Raw genomic sequence first — 17,298 nt, forward strand, 5'->3', positions numbered from 1 at the left:
CCTAGGTCAGTAGGTGCCCAGTATGCTACTGGAGATCAGTAACTCCAGAAAGAATGGAGGGATGGAGCCAAATCAAAAACAACACCCAGTTGTGGATGGGACTGGTGATAGAAGCAAGGTTCGATGCTGTAAAGACTAAATATTGCATAGGAACCTGGAATGTTAGGTCCATGAATCAAGGCAAATTGGAAGTGGTCACCAGGAGATGGCAAGAGTGAACATCGGCATTCTAGGAATCAGCAAACTAAGATGGACTGGAATGGGTGAATTTAACTCAGATGACCATTAATTATATCTACTACTGTGGGCAGGAGTCCCTTAGAAGAAATGGAGTGGCCATCACAGTCAACAAAAGAGTCTGAAATGCAGTACTTGGATGCAATCTCAAAAATAACAGAATGATCTCTGTTGGTTTCCAAGGCAAACCATTCAATATGACAGTAATCCAAGTCTATGCCCCAACCAGTAACACTGAAGAAGCTGAAGTCGAACAGTTCTATGAAGACCTACAAGGCCTTCTAGAACCTAGCACCAAAAAAAGATGTCCTTTTCATGATAGGGGCCTGGAATGCAAAAGTAGGAAGTCAAGAAACACCTGGAGTAACAGACAGATTTGGACTTGCAGTACGGAATGAAACAGGGCAAAGACTAATAGAGTTTTTCCAAAAGAACACACTGGTCATAGCAAACACCCTCTTCCAACAACACAAGAGAAGACTCTACACTTGGATATCACCAGATGGTCAACACTGAAATCAGATTGATTTTATCCTTTGCAGCCAAAGATGGAGAAGCTCTATACAGTCAGCAAAAACAATACTGGGAGCTGATTGTGGCTCAGATCATGAACTCCTTATTGCCAAATTCAGACTTAAATTGAAGAAAGTGGGGAAAACCACTAGATCATTCAGGTATGACCTAAATCAAATCCCTTATGCAGTGAAAGTGAGAAATAGATTTAAGGGACTAGATCTGATAGACAGAGTGCCTGAAGAACCAGGGATAGAGGTTCATGACATTGTACAGGAGACAGGGAGAAAGACCATCCCCAAGAAAAAGAAATGCAAAAAGGCAAAATGGCTTTCTGAGGAGGCCTTACAAATAGCTGTGAAAAGAAGAAAGGTGAAAGGCAAAAAAGAAAAGGAAAGCTATACCCATTTGAATTCAAGAGTTCCGAAGAGGAGCAAGGACAGATAAGAAAGCCTTCCTCAGCAATCACTGCAAAGAAATAGAGGAAAACAATAGAATGGCAAAGACTAGAGATCTCTTCAAGAAAATGAGAGATACCAAGGGAACATTTCATGCAAAGATGGGCTTGATAAAGGACAGAAATGGTATGGACCTAACAAGCAGAAGATATTAAGAAGAGGTGGCAAGAATACACAGAAGAACTGTACAAGAAAGATCTTCACGACCCAGATAGTCACGAAGGTGTGATCACTCACACTCACCTAGAGCTGGACATCCTGGAATGTGAAGTCAGGTGGGCCTTAGGAAGCATCATTATGAACAAAGCTAGTGGAGGTGATGGAATTCCAGTTGAGCTATTTCAAATCCTAAAAGATAATGCACTTAATATGCCAGCAAATTTGGAAAACTCAGCAGTGGCCACAGGATTGGAAAAAGTCAGTTTTCATTCCAATCCCAAAAAAAGGCAATGCCAGAGAATGCTCAAACTACTTCACAATTGCACTCATCTCACATGCTAACGTAATACTCAAAATTCTCCAAGCCAGCCTTCAGCAGTACATGAACCATGAACTTCCAGATATTCGAGCTGGTTTTATAAAAGAGGAACCAGAGATCAAATTGCCAACATCCGCTGGATCATTGAAAAAAGCAAGAGAGTTCCAAAAGAACATCTATTTCTGCTTTTTCTTGACTATGCCAAAGCCTTTGACTGTGTGGATCACAATAAACTGTGGAAAATTCTGCAAGAGATTGGATTACCAGACCACCTGACCTGCCTCTTGAGAAACCTATGTGCAGGTCAGGAAGCAACAGTTAGAAGTGGACATGGAACAACAGACTGGTTCCAAATAGGAAAAGGAGTATGTCAAGACTGTATATTGTCACCCTGTTTATTTAACTTCTATGCAGAGTACATCGTGAGAAATGCTGGGCTGGAAGAAGCACAAGCTGGAATCAAGATTGCCAGAACAAATATCAATAACCTCAGATATGCAGATGACACCACCCTTATGGCAGAAAGTGAAGAGGAACTAAAAAGCCTCTTGATGAAAGTGAAAGAGGAGATTGAAAAAGTTGGTTTAAAGCTCAACATTCAGAAAACGAAGATCATGGCATCTGGTTCCATCACTTCATGGCAAATAGATGGGGAAACAGTGGCTGACTTTAATTTTTTGGGCTCCAAAATCACTGCATATGGTGATTGCAGCCATGAAATTAAAAGACGCTCCTTGGAAGGAAAGTTATGACCAACCTAGACAGCATACTAAAAAGCAGAGACATTACTTTGCCAACAAGGGTCAGTCTAGTCAAAGCTATGGTTTTTCCAGTTGTCATGTTTGGATGTGAGACTTTCTTTTGGACTATAAAGAAAGCTGGGCACTGAAGAATTGATGGTTTTGAACTGTGGTGTTGGAGAAGACTCTTGAGAGTCCCTTGGACTGCAAGGAGATCCAACCAGTCCATCCTAAAGGAGATCAGTCCTGGGTATTCATTGGAGGGACTGATGTTGAAGATGAAACTCTAATACTTTGGTCACCTGATGCAGAGGGCTGACCATTGGAAAATACCCTGATGCTGAGAAAGATTGAGGGTAGGAGGAGAAAGGGATGACAGAGGATGAGATGGTTTGATGGCATCATCAACATAATGGACATGTGTTTGGGTGGACTCTGGGAATTGGTGATGGATAGGGAGGCCTGGCATGCTGCAGTTCATGGGGTCTCAAAGAGTTTGACACAACCGAGCGACTGAACTGAACTGAACTGGTATAGTTGTTTATTGATCCTTCAAATTTATTTATCCTCTGGATAGCTTTTTATCTTATTTCATGTTATCACAAGGCTACTTTAGAAGCTGGACCTTTATTATTTCTGCAGGGTATCTGATTTGTGTATGTTAATTATTCCTTTCATTCCAATTCTTAAAAAATCATTAAATGTAGCTTGTGTGTATATTATATGCAAGTTCTTAAGCATAGTGGTGAATGCAAAGACCATTGAATAAACTCTACCAAATGTGTCTCTCTGAGTAAGACTCTCTCTCCAACCAAAGAGCAAAAGCTTACTCTTAAAGAAAAGTTTCATCTGCTTCCCACCCACTCTGGAAGATATAGTGCAATCCACATCAAATCCTTGTTTAAGCAGTTGCAGTATTCTTGAAAATATAGCCCAGTATGTTTTCCAAATATGAAAAAAAAGAAAATTCTTGTTGCTTTTGAAATATTAGCTGTCAGATTACTGGTCTTATTAGTGAAAAATTGCTATCATTTCCATGACTCTTAAGCCACAATAATCTACTCCAAGCTGTATCTACACTTAACATTCTGATTGTAATTATTTTGGCTATATTTTATTATCTAGATTCTGGTTGTAATTATTTTGGCTATATTTTATTATCTAGTTTGTTTGTTGTAAACTAACATTCAGCATACTGAATTACTGAATAAATATTTCAAATTTGTATTAATATTAATTTTGAGATTCCAGATAAATAAGATCATAGCCAGAACTACCATGTTTTGGTTCCTACTGGTCACCTATGTTATCCAGATATGCAGATACTATTATAGGCAGAATTTTGAAACTGTCCCCAAGACTTCCACAGTCTGGTTACTCAGTCAAACTCTAATCTAGATGTGAATGAATTTTGCAGAAGGAATTACCATTACTAATAAGCTCACCTTAAATAGAAAGGTTTCCTGAATTATGCAAGGGGATGACCAAAATAATCACATGAGCCCTTACCAATAGAAGAGGAAGATAAGAGTCTCTCAAAGAAATGGAGTAAAGATGGAGGAAAGGAAATGGTAGGAGAGGTCCAAGCAAAAGAAGGTTTTTTTCACACTTTTGCCTCTGAGACATAGAGGTCCAAGTGTAAGTACCAGCAAGAGTTGTCTCAGGGTTGAGAGCAGCCCCCAGTTAACCATCAGCAAGGAAACAGAAAACAGTTCTACAAACAGTGAATTCAGGAACTGAATTCATCTAACAGACAACCATAGGAGTGGAAGAGGTCAGTTTTCATTCCAATCCCAAAGAAAGGCAATGCCAAAGAATGCTCAAACTACCACACAATTGCACTCATCTCACACACTAGCAAAGTAATGCTTGAAATTCTCCAAGCCAGGCTTCAAAAGTACATGAACCTAGAACTACCAGATGTTCAAGCTGGAATTAGAAAAGGCAGAAGAACCAGAGATCAAATTGCCAACATCCACTGGATCATCGAAAAAGCAAGAGAGTTCCAGAAAAACCTTTACTTTTGCTTTATTGACTACGCCAAAGCCTTTGACTGTGTGGATTACAACAAACTGTGGAAAATTCTTAAAGAGATGGGAATACCAGATCACCTTACCTGCTTCCTGAGAAATCTGTATTCAGGTCAGGAAGCAACAGTTAGAACCGGACATGGAACAACAGACTTGTTCTAGATAGGGAAAGGAGTATGACAAGGTTGTATATTGTCACCCTGCTTATTTAAATATATAGAGTATATCATGTGAAATGCTGAATGAATGAAGCAAATGAATGAATGGATAGATGAAGCATACTGAAGATTACAGGGAGAAAGATCTATAAGTTCATACAGATGACACCACCCTTATGGCAGAAAACAAAGAGAAACTAAAGAGCCTCTTGATGAAAGTGAAAGAGGAGAATGAGAAAGCTGGTTTAAAACTCAACATTCAGAAAACTAAGATTATGGCATCCGGTCCCATCACTTCATGGCAAACAGATGAAACAGTGGAAACAGTGACAGACTTTATTTTTAGGGACTCCAAAATCACTGAAGATGGTGACTGCAACCATGAAATTAAAAGATGCTTGCTCCTTGGAAGAAAAGCTATGACCAACCTAGATAGCATATTAAAAAGCAGAGACATTACTTTGCCAACAAAGGTCCATCTAGTCAAAGCTATGGTTTTTCCAGTAGTCATGTATGTATGTGAGAGTTGGACTATAAAGAAAGCTGAGTGCTTAAGAATTGATGCTTTTGAACTGTGGTGTTGGAGAAGATTCTCGAGAGTCCCTTGGACAGCAAGGAGATCCAACCAGTCTATCCTAAAGGAAATCAGTCCTGAATATTCACTGGAAAGACTGATGCTGAAGCTGAAACTCCAATGCTTTGGCCACATGATGTGAAGAACCGACTTATTTGAAAAGACCCTGATACTGGGAAAGATTGAAGGCAGGAGGAGAAGAGGACGACAGAGGATGAGATGGTTGGATGGCATCACCGACTCAATGGATATGAGTTTGAGCAAATTCTGGGAGTTGGTGATGGACAGGGAAACCTAGCGTGCTGCAGTCCATGGGGTCGCAGAGAGCTGGACACAACTGAGTGACTGAACTGAACTAACTGAACAGAAACCTGAACTGTGAGACACATTCTTCCCAGAACCTCTGATAAGAGCCCAGCCAGCAGATACCTTAATTTCAGTCTTGTGCAGTCTTGAGAAGAGAAGCCAGTACAACCAACCCCAGCTTCCTACCTGTAGAAATTTGAGAGAATAAATTTGTGTTGATTTAGATGCTAACTTTGTGGCAGTTTGTTACAGCAGTGGTAGAAAACTACAGTTGTTCAGTCGCTAAGTCATGTCCCTTTGTGACCCCATGGACTGCAGCATTCACACTTCCGTGACCTTCACTATCTCCAAGAGTTTGCTCAAACTCATGTCGACTGAGTCAGTGATGTCATCCAACCATCTTATCCTCTGCTACCCTCTTCTCCTTTTGCCTTCAGTCTTTCTCAGCATCAGGGTCTTTTCCAATGAGTCGGCTCTTCACATCAGGTGGCCAAAGTATTAGAGCTTCAGTTTCAGCATCAGTCCTTCTAATGAATATTTAGGGTTGATTTCCTTTAGGATTGACTGGTTTGATCTCCTTGCAGCCCAAAGGACTCTCAAGAGTCTTCCCTAGCACCACAATTCAAAAACATCAGTTCAGTGCTCGGCCTTTTTTATGGTCTGACTCTCATATCTGCACATGACTACTGAAAAAACCATAGCTTTGACTATGTGGACCTTTGTTGGCAAAGTGATGTCTTTGCTTTTTAATATGCTCCCTAGGTTTGTCACAGCTTTTCTTCCAAGGAGCAAGCATCTTTTAATTTCATGGCTACAGTCACGGCAGTAATTTGGGAGTCCAGGAAAATAAAATCCGTTACTGATTCTACTTTTTCCCCTTCTATTTGCCATGAAGGATGGGACCATGAGTGTCTTGAGAGAAAGGACACTGTCTCATTTGTCTTTGTCTCCAGGTGGACACATTGTAGGCATTTAATAAATGCTTCTTGAATGTTGTATGTACTGGTCTGTCTTTTTGCCTTAAGAAAAAAGCCGCTTTAAAAATTCTATGTTCTATATGTTTTCCTATAGTTATGCTTTCTAATCCAGTGCTAGAAAATCCAGTGAATTTGAAACCAGCCTATATACTGATGAAAGATTAAACTCTGTACATGCCATGATCTTAATTTTTTGGATGTTGAGAAAACTACTTGTTTTTGTTGTTCAGTCTCTAAGTCATGTCTGACACTTTCCAACCCCATGGACTGTAGCACGCCAGGCCTCCCTGTCTCTAACTATCTCCTGGAGTTTGCCTAAATTCATGTCCATTGAGTTGGGTGATGCCATCCAAACATCTCATCTTCTGTCACCCTCTTCTCTTTCTCCCTTTAGTCTTTCTCAGCAGAGAAAACTACTAGTGATACCAAATTAAGCATTCAGTGACCTGTGGGGATATTGAATTACATGCAAGCTTTTAATACATGTGTTTGTTTATTCATGATCTAAATATGATCTCATGTTATAATTATTTTTAATGAAATGTTTCAGTGTTTCCTAATGTTTAGTTCCCTTTACACATAAATCAATTTAAAGTTATGTGATAGGAAGGAATAATTTCAAGGAGGAACTTGTAACTTGCTTTGATCCTAATGTTTGGCTCATGAATGTACAATATAAAACCAAGATAGATCATGAGTGTCTTGATAATAAGGACCATGTCTCATTTGTCTTTGCCTCCAGGTGGACACATTGTAGGCATTTATAAATGCTTCTTGAATGTTGTATGTACTGGTTTGTCTTTTTGCCCTAAGAAAAAAGCTGCTTTAAAAATTCTATGTTTTATATGTTTTCCTATAGGTTATGCTTTCTAATCCAGTGCTAGAAAATCCAGTGAACTTGGAAGCAGCCCATATACTGATGAAAGATGAAACTCTGTACAGACTAATAATTCTACGACTTTTCCACCGGCCGTTACCATGTAAGAAGTGACTACTTATTGTTATTTGCCAGTTATTAATGATTCATAGCAAGTAAATGATGTAGCAAGTAACTTGCATACAACAATATTTTCTGCATCCATTTTCAGTAATGAAATCATACTAAGATCTCTCCTGTCATACCTGTGTCAAATCCATCTGTGTAATCCTTTCTTTTTCTAATTGAAGTATAATTCACTTACAACGTTGTATTGGTTTCAGGTGTACAGCAAAATGATTCAGTTATACATACTTATTTATCTATTTTATATATGTGTTTTTTCAGGTTCTTTTCTCTTATAGGTTATTATAAAATATTGAGTTTAATTCCCTGTGCTGTACAGTAGGTCCCTATAGATTATGTATTTTATGTATAGTAGAGTATATATGTTCATTCCAAACTCCTAATTTACCCTGCTTTCCTCTTTGGTAACCACAGGTTTGTTTTCTATGTCTGTAGGTCTATTGCTATATTGTATATAGGTTCATTTCCATCATTTTTTTAGATTCCGCATATAAGCAGTTTCATATTTGTCTTTCTCCATTTGGTTTAGTGTGATCCTTTTTTTTTAATTATCAAAAGTTGTAAGCTTAGTATCTTTAAATGTCATGGTCATATGGACAAATGGGGCCCATGTCATAAAGATATGACATCAATTTTTAACTCTCTGATCTATAGTAGCTATTTCTCAGACTTCACCCTCAGTAACCACCAGATCTTACTAATCTGAGACTCCTTTCTCCTTGGTTAGGAAAACTGTCAGCATTTTTTTTCCAGAGAGGTCCCCTTCTAGGTTTTCCTTCAAAGAATCCATGTGGCAATGACTGAGGCTTTGCAGTCTTTCTGTTGTGTTGACCAGTGTTTTTCTGATACCCTTGGTCATTTCACTCTCTTCTTACCCACAACCCTTTCATAACTCTTAACTCCATCACCTCCATAGCTCCTTTGCTTTCTCTACAATGAGAATAGTAAAGCTATTGGCTCCTCTTGCCCAGAAGGGTTAGCCACAGGTGAGGATTGGGCCCCTGGTGACATAGCGTTTTCCTTTACAATCTGCCCTTCCTTTCAGCGGTACCCAACAGCATCACACAGTAACTGGCATTGTTACCTCCCCAATCAGCAGGCCGTGCTGCTCAGGCTCACTCTTCCAAACTGATCTCTCTTGTGTTTTTTCTCTTCACTAGATGTCCATGGTCTCTTCTTCTTTCCCCTTCTGGGACCTGCCAGTTCATTAAATGTGTACAGTTTGCGATGAAGTTCAAGTGCTTTTCCGCAGAGCATCTGAATCTGGGCAGTATTGATCAGACATCTTTTTCAGTATCTTCAAATATGTCATGATTGTCACAGAGTTCTTCAGAATTCTCTTGACAATTTTAAGGCTGGTGTGTCCACAGAGGAATGGTACTTCTTCAAGCTGATCATATTTCTGACCAACCAGAATCTGTAGCATTCCCTTGCTGTATCCTCTCCACTCAGGAAATGTTTGTGGAATGAGCAAATGAACAATACATATCCCTTAATCTTCCATCAAGCCCTACAGTACTATCCTTGCACAAGAATATTCTATACAAAGCTATATCCACATTCTGGTGAATGGTAATTTAAGAACCGGTTGTAGAGAATTTTCATGATAAATGATTCTGTGCATTAGATTTTGGTTTTAGATCCTGAAAGAGAAGGATGAGAAGAAACTGGAAGACAAGGTGGCCCTTTCTTTTCTTCTTTTCTCTCAGCTCAATGTCACCCTTCATTCCTTTCAGTCCTCCAGCTTTGCCATCAACCCAGACAGGAAAGCTGTCCAGGTTGCCAAATCACTGAACAAATGAGCGACAAAACAAATAGTGCTTTGGCAGGTTTTCACTGTTTGCTTTATGTGTGTTGGTGAAATATGTGGAAATCCAAGACAGTGAATAGTTCTCAGCTTTCCTGCCCTCTCAGCAGGACTGGAGGAGTACCTTTAGTGCCAGGAAGAAAATGATTTTCTGCAGCTTTGTAGGGAAAGACTGCTGTAATGAAGCAGAAGCAGCTGCTATGGTGGAAAATAAAGTGCAAAAAACCATGTTCACTCTAAATTAGATGGTCGTATAGTACCATGTGGATTTCTGTGGAAAACAACATCCAGTGAGAATTAATTACCTATAATGACTTGGGCTTCCCTGGTAGCTCAGCTGGTAAAAATCTGCCTGCGATGCAGGAGACCCTGGTTCAATTCCTGGGTCAGGAAGATCCACTGGAGAAGGGATAGTCTACCCATTCCAGCATTCTTGGACTTCCCTGATGGCTCAGCTGGTAAAGAATCTGCCTGCAGTGCAGGAGACCTGGGTTTGATCCCTGGATTGGGAAGATCCCCTGGAGAAGGGAACAGCTACCCACTCCAGTATTCTGGCCTGGAGAATTCAGTGGACTGTATAGACCATGGGGTCGCAAAGATTCAGACACAACTGAGCCACTTTCACTTTAATGACTTGAAAAAAGATCTGATTACTGCTAGAATCAGATCTCATATTCATTTAATGTATTGATAAAGAGGTCTAGAAAGTACATAGAAGAAATTATTATCCCATTCTCAGGTAACACAGAACTGGAGTAGATAATTAATTACATACATGAGAAACTCAAGAGGCAGCTAGCTGTATCATCTCTGTAGGCATTAATTTTAGGCTACAACAATATTGTCAATGCCCAGTAGCAGTGTCTGGCCATAGGTATTGAATAAACATTTGTAGATTGAATGAATAAAAAACACATAAACTTGGATCCTGATTTTACTTCATAGTTTACAGAGTGCTTTCACATGCATTTATCTGCCTGATCCTCAGCCTCTTCCTCAGTGAGGAAGCTGAGGATCAAGGTAAAAGGATTAGCCCAAGGCCACACGGAGCTAAGCTACAAGGCCAGAGAGCCAACCTGGATATTCCCATTGCCCCTCCAATGGGATAATGCAATGCAAACCTCCAATTTAATGCAATGAGCATAAAGTCATCCATTTGGGATCAAAGAATTAAATTTCCAAGTACAGAAGAGAAGAGACCTGACTTCATGGCAGAACATTAGTCTATGAAAAACTATCAGAAAACTCTTTGAACAGAAGCCTGATGTGAATAATAATTAATTAATAATAATAATAATTTACCAAGCATGTGTAAGATGATAGCTTTCCTGACTCTGGTTTGTTGTGCCCTCCAAGCATGCTCAACTTGGAGCCTCACATTTCCTGTGCTGAAGAAACTGTACACTTAGCTAACGGAAGGAAAGCTAAAAGGCAGTTGTAAAATCTGTTTTCAAATATCTGAAGGGATTGCCTATAGAAAAGGGAAATTTCTTCTCCATTGTTCCAGGATACTAATATCAGACTAAAATTGAAGCTGCAAGTCAGTCATATCTTCCCCAGAACTGGTAGGTTGTAGTCACTGATGTCCACGGTATACAGGCTTCACCCTATTTTGTGTCAGAACATACCTTGAATACACCAGGAACTTTTTTTTTTTCTCTCATAATCAGTGGTCTGGAATTACTTTTGTTATCCTAAGCCTAAGACTCCCATTTGGTATGTAGACATGCCAGTGCCTCTCATTCCCCAGAGTTTGCCTACCATCTGCTGTGTGCCTGAAGAGCTAGGTCTTTGCCTTGGTGGATTGACAAGAATGCACAAGCTGTGAGCTCAAACCCAACTTTTGCAGATCCCAATGACCTTCCCATGTCTCGGCAGCCTCTTCTTGTGGCCTGGACTCTGACCCCCTTACTTATAGTTTGGTGCTCACACATACCAAACTGCCTGGAGCAGTCCTGGGGTAATCATGTTGAGTTCTCCCTTCACTCCCTTCATTCCAGTTTGGGCAATCAGTTACAGTCAGTTAGGTTAGCTGATCTTCCTAGATGTTGCATTTGCAGCATCCCTCAGGGGAAAGTCCATCCAGCAGGTCCCAGCCGACCAAACACAAGGAAAGATTTTCTAACCATTCAAGTCACTTACGAATGGGCAAGACAGTGTTGACAGGTGGTAATCTCCCTATCACCAAAGGTATGCTTTCATAGCTTTCGTTCATTTGGCAGAGCTTAATGACTTGATTTTCAGGGATGTTGTCAAAGAATATTTTGCCCAGTGTCAGGAGTTGGACAAGGGGATTTTTCAAGTGCCTCCCAAGTTATATTTCAGTTTGTTTATGGAAACTTGGAGGTCTGGAAGAAGACAATGTATAAAATAACTGTGTTGCCTCCTAGATTCTGAGTAAATTAGAGACTTTCTAATTTGTTACAAAGGGATTTCATATATAGTGGTCCCCCCTTATCTACCATTTCACTTTCCGTTTTTAGCCATCTAAAAGTATTAAATGGAAAATTCCATAAGTAAATGATTCATGAGTTTTCAATTGTGCATCGTTCTGAGTAGCATGATGAAATCTCTTGCCATCCAGCTTCATCCTGCCCAGCGTGTGAATGATCTCTTTGTTCAGTATCTCTCACCCGTTAGTCACTTAGTAGCCATCTGTGTTATCAAATGAACTGTCTGATATCTGAGGTATCTTAGTGCTTCTGATCAAGTGACCCTTACTTAATCATGACCCCAAAGTGCAAGAGTAGTGCTGCTGGCCATTCACACATGTCAAGAGAAGCCATAAAGTGCTTGCTTCCTTTAAGTGAAAGTTCTTGACTTAGTAAGAAAAAAATCTCATATCTGAGGTTGCTACGATTTACAGTAAGAACAAATCTTCTATCCATGAAATTGTGAAGGAGAAAGAAATCCATGCTAATTTTGCTGTCATACCTCAAAGTGTAAAAGATATGGCCACAAAGCATAAGTGCTTAGTTAAGATGGAAACAAGACATTAAATTTGTCCAAGGTATTTTGAGAGAGAAAGAGACCACATTCACATAACTTTTCTTGTAGTATGTTGTTACAATTGTTCCATCTTATTATTAATTATTCTTGTCAACCTCTTACTGTGCCTGTTACAAATTAAACTTCATCATAAGTATGTATGTATAGGGAAAAAAACATAGTATAATGTATACAGGGTTTCATACTGTCCATGTTTTTAAGCACCACTGGGAGGCTTGGAGGGTATCTCCTGCTAATAATGAGGAACTGCTGTAAGCTCATACATCTTATCTTTTTTTTTTCGCTTTGTCCCAGTGGATTTTTATTTCTGTGCGGGAATATGGTCAAATTGTTTTTTTTTTTAGCATGTTTATTTTGATATTTAAAGCATGCATGCATGCATACTCAGTCACTCAGTTGTGTCCGATTCTTTACAACCCTGTGGGGTATAACCCACCAGACTTCTCTGTTCATGGGATTTCCCAGGCAAGAATACTGAAGTGGGTAGCTATTTGCTCCTCCAGGGGAGGAGATCTTCCCAACCCAGGGATCAAACCGGCATCTCCTGTGTCTCCTGCGTTGGCAGATGAATTCTTTACCACTGAGCCACCTGGGAAGCCCTATTCAAAGCATAGAGTTCATATAATTTTAAAAAATCTTTGGTTGAAATAAAATGTATAAGAATATAAAAATAAATAATCGTAGCCAAACCTAAGGTAATAATTTTTCTCTTAGCTAGGTATACTCCTTTCAGTTCAGTTCAGTTCAGTTGTTCATTTGCTCAGTCTTGTCCGACTCTTTGCGATCCCATGAATCACAGCACGCCAGGCCTCCCTGTCCATCACCAACTCCTGGAGTTCACTCAGACTCACGTCCATGGAGTCGGTGATGCCATCCAGCCATCATATCCTCTTGCTTTAGCTTTTGTTAAAGGAGAGTCATTCTACTAAGTTTCAGATGCTATCTGAATAAACTATAATTACTGACAGCCAAAATATAAGAATAGAGAAGAATTATAGAAATATTAGGGAGATTATACTACTAATTCACATTATGAAGTACTTTATTTTATTTTTTCTCAATGAAACATTGTTTTTATTTATTTTTTAATATAAATTTGTTTACTTTAATTGGAGGCTAATTACAATAGTGTATTGGTTTTGCCATACATCAAAATGAATCTGCCACAGGTGTACACGTGTTCCCCATCCTGAACCCCCCTTCCACTTCCCTCTGCATACTATCCCTCTGGAACATCCCAGTGTACCAGCCCCAAGCATCCTGTATCATGCACTGAACCTGGACTGGCGATTTGTTTCATATATGATATTATACATGTTTCAATGCCATTCTCCCAAATCATCCCACCCTCTCCCTCTCCCACAGAGTCCAAAAGACTGTTCTATACATCTGTGTCTCTTTTGCTGTCTCGTGTACAGGGTTATCGTTACCATCTTTCTAAATTCCATATATATATGTTAGCATAGTGTATTGGTGTTTTTCTTTCTGGCTTACTTCACTCTGTAAAATAGGCTCCAGTTTCATCCACCTCATTAGAACCGATTCAAATGTATTCTTTTTAATGGCTGAGTAATACTCCATTGTGTATATGTACCACAGCTTTCTTATCCATTCATCTGTTGATGGACATCTAGGTTGCTTCCATGTCCTGGCTATTACAAACAGTGCTGCGATGTACATTGGGGTACATGTGTCTCTTTCAATTCTGGTTTCCTCGGTGTGTATGTCCAGTAGTGGAATGGCTGGGTCATAAGGCAGTTCAATTTCCAGTTTTTTAAGGAGTCTCCACACTGTTCTCCATAGTGGCTATACTAGTTTGCATTCCCACCAACAGTATAAGAGGGTTCCCTTTTCTCCACACCCTCTCCAGCATTTATTGCCTGTAGACTTTTGGATAGCAGCCATTGTGACTGGCATGAAATGGTACCTCATTGTGGTTCTGATTTGCATTTCTCTGATAATGAGTGATGTTAGGCATCTTTTCATGTGTTTTTTATCCATCTGTATGTCTTCTTTGGAGAAATGTCTATTTAGTTCTTTGGCCCCTTTTTTGATTGGGTCATTTATTTTTCTGGAATTGAGCTGCAGGAGTTGCTTGTATATTTTTGAGATTAGTTCTTTGTCAGTTGCTTCATTTGCTATTATTTTCTCCCATTCTGAAGGCTGTCTTTTCACCTTGCTTATAGTTTCCTTTGTTGTGCAGAAGCTTTTAATTTTAATTAGGTCCCATTTGTTTATTTTTGCTTTTATTTCCAATATTCTGGGAGGTGGGTCATAGAGGATCCTGCTGTGATTTATGCCAGAGAGTGTTTTGCCTATGTTCTTCTCTAGAAGTTTTATAGTTTCTGGTCTTACGTTTAGATCTTTAATCCATTTTGAGTTTATTTTTGTGTATGGTGTTAGAAAGTGTTCTAGTTTCATTCTTTTACAAGTGGTTGACCAATTTTCCCAGCACCACTTGTTAAAGAGATTGTCTTTTCACCATTGTATATTCTTGCCTCCTTTGTCAAAGATAAGGTGTCCATAGGTGTGTGGATTTATCTCTGGGCTTTCTATTTTGTTCCATTGATCTATATTTCTGTCTTTGTGCTAGTACCATACTGTCTTGATGACTGTGGCTTTGTAGTAGAGCCTGAAGTCAGGCAGGTTGATTCCTCCAGTTCCATTCTTCTTTCTCAAGATTGCTTTGGCTATTCGAGGTTTTTTGTATTTCCATACAAATTGTGAAATTATTTGTTCTAGCTCTGTGAAAAATACCATTGGTAGCTTGATAGGGATTGCATTGAATCTATAGAATGCTTTGGGTAATATACTCACTTTCACTATATTGTTTCTTCTGATCCATGAACATGGTATATTTCTCCATCTATTAGTGTCCTCTTTGATTTCTTTCACCAGTGGTTTATAGTTTTCTATATATAGGTCTCTAGTTTCTTTCATTTCAGTTCAGTCGCTCAGTCTTATCTGACTCTTTGCGACCCCATGAACACAGCGCGCCAGGCCTCCCTGTCCATCACCAACTCCTGGAGTTCACTCAGACTCACGTCCATCGAGTCTGTGATGCCATCCAGCCATCTCATCCTCGGTCGTCCCCTTCTCCTCCTGCCCCCAATCCCTCCCAGCATCAGAGTCTTTTCCAATGAGTCAACTCTTCACATGAGGTGGCCAAAGTGCTGGAGTTTCAGCTTCAGCATCATTCCCTCCAAAGAAAACCCAGGGCTGATCTCCTTGCAGTCCAAGGGACTCTCAAGAGTCTTCTCCAACACCACACTTCAAAAGCATCAATTCTTCGGTGCTCAGCCTTCTTCACAGTCCAACTCTCACATCCATATATGACCACAGGAAAAACCATAGCCTTGACTAGGGGGACCTTAGTCGGCAAAGTAATGTCTCTGCTTTTGAATTTGTAGGTAGATATATTCCTAAGTATTTTATTCTTTTTGTTGCAATGGTGAATGGAATTGTTTCCTTAATTTCTCTATTTTCTCATTATTAGTGTATAGGAATGCAAGGGATTTCTGTGTGTTGATTTTATATCCTGAAACTTTACTATATTCATTGATTAGCTCTAGTAATTTTCTGGTGGAGTCTTTAGGGTTTTCTATGTAGAGGATCATGTCATCTGCAAACAGTGAGAGATTTACTTCTTCTTTTCCAACTTGGATTCCTTTTATTTCTTTTTCTGCTCTGATTGCTGTGGCCAAAACTTCCAAAACTATGTTGGATAGTAGTGGTGAAAGTCGGCACCCTTGTCTTGTTCCTAACTTTCGGGGAAATGCTTTCAATTTTTCACCATTGAGGATAATGTTTGCTGTGGGTTTGCCATATATAGCTTTTATTATGTTGAGGTATGTTCCTTCTCTTCCTGCTTTCTGGAGAGTTTTTATCATAAATGGATGTTGAATTTTGTCAAAGGCCTTCTCTGCATCTATTGAGATAATCATAAGGCTTTTATTTTTCAATTTGTTAATGTGGTGTATTACATTGATTTGCAAATATTGAAGAATCCTTGCATCCCTGGGATAAAGCCCACTTGGTCATGGTGTATGATCTTTTTAATGTGTTGTTGGATTTTGATTGCTAGAATTTTGTTAAGGATTTTTGCATCTAAGTTCATCAGTGATATTGGCCTGTAGTTTTCTTTTCTTGTGGCATCTTTGTCAGGTTTTGGTATTAGGGTGATGGTGGCCTCATAGAATGAGTTTGGAAGTTTACCTTCCTCTGCAATTTTCTGGAAGAGTTTGAGTAGGATAGGTGTTAGCTCTTCTCTAAATTTTTGGTAGAATTCAGCTGTGAAGCTGTCTGGACCTGGGCTTTTGTTTGCTGGAAGATTTCTGATTACAGTTTCAATTTCTGTGCTTGTGATGGGTCTGTTAAGATTTTCTGTTTCTTCCTGGTTCAGTTTTGGAAAGTTGTACTTTTCTACGAATTTGTCCATTTCTTCCAAGTTGTCCATTTTATTGGCATATAATTGCTGATAGTAGTCTCTTATGATCCTTTGTATTTCTGTGTTGTCTGTTGTGATCTCTCCATTTTCATTTCTAACTTTATTGATTTGATTTTTCTCCCTTTGTTTCTTGATGAGTCTAGCTAATGGTTTGTGAATTTTATTTATCCTTTCAAAGAACCAGCTTTTGGCTTTGTTGGGTTTTGCTATGGTCTCTTTTGTGGTTTTTTTGCATTTATTTCCGCCCTAATTTTTAAGATTTCTTTCCTTCTACTAATCCTGGGGTTCTTCATTTCTACCTTTTCTAGTTGCTTTAAGTGTAGAGTTAGGTTATTTATTTGACTTTTTTCTTGTTTCTTGAGGTGTGCCTGTATTGCTATGAACCTTCCCCTTAGCACTGCTTTTACAGTGTCCCACAGGTTTGGGGTTGTGTTTTCATTTTCATTCATTTCTATGCATATTTTGTCTCTTTTTTGATTTCTTCTGTGATTTGTTGGTTATTCAGCAGTGTCTTGTTCAGCCTCCATATGTTGAAATTTTTTATAGTTTTTCTCCTGTAAT

General features: G+C 39.2%; 1 protein-coding gene across 9 annotated transcripts in view; it reads left to right on the forward strand.

The window, feature by feature from the left end:
• UBE2U (ubiquitin conjugating enzyme E2 U) overlaps positions 1 to 17,298 on the forward strand; it is a 78,622-nt gene that overhangs the window by 12,225 nt on the left and 49,099 nt on the right. For all 9 annotated transcript variants that reach the window (XM_004002044.6, XM_027970829.3, XM_042249214.2 and 6 more), the window contains one exon: positions 7,331 to 7,451. In XM_004002044.6, the coding sequence (XP_004002093.2) occupies positions 7,331 to 7,451 (121 nt within the window). The remainder of the gene's footprint in view (positions 1 to 7,330; positions 7,452 to 17,298) is intronic.

The sequence above is a fragment of the Ovis aries genome, chromosome 1 (genome assembly GCF_016772045.2).
Source record: "Ovis aries strain OAR_USU_Benz2616 breed Rambouillet chromosome 1, ARS-UI_Ramb_v3.0, whole genome shotgun sequence".
In the NCBI taxonomy this organism is placed as follows: Eukaryota; Metazoa; Chordata; class Mammalia; order Artiodactyla; family Bovidae; genus Ovis; species Ovis aries.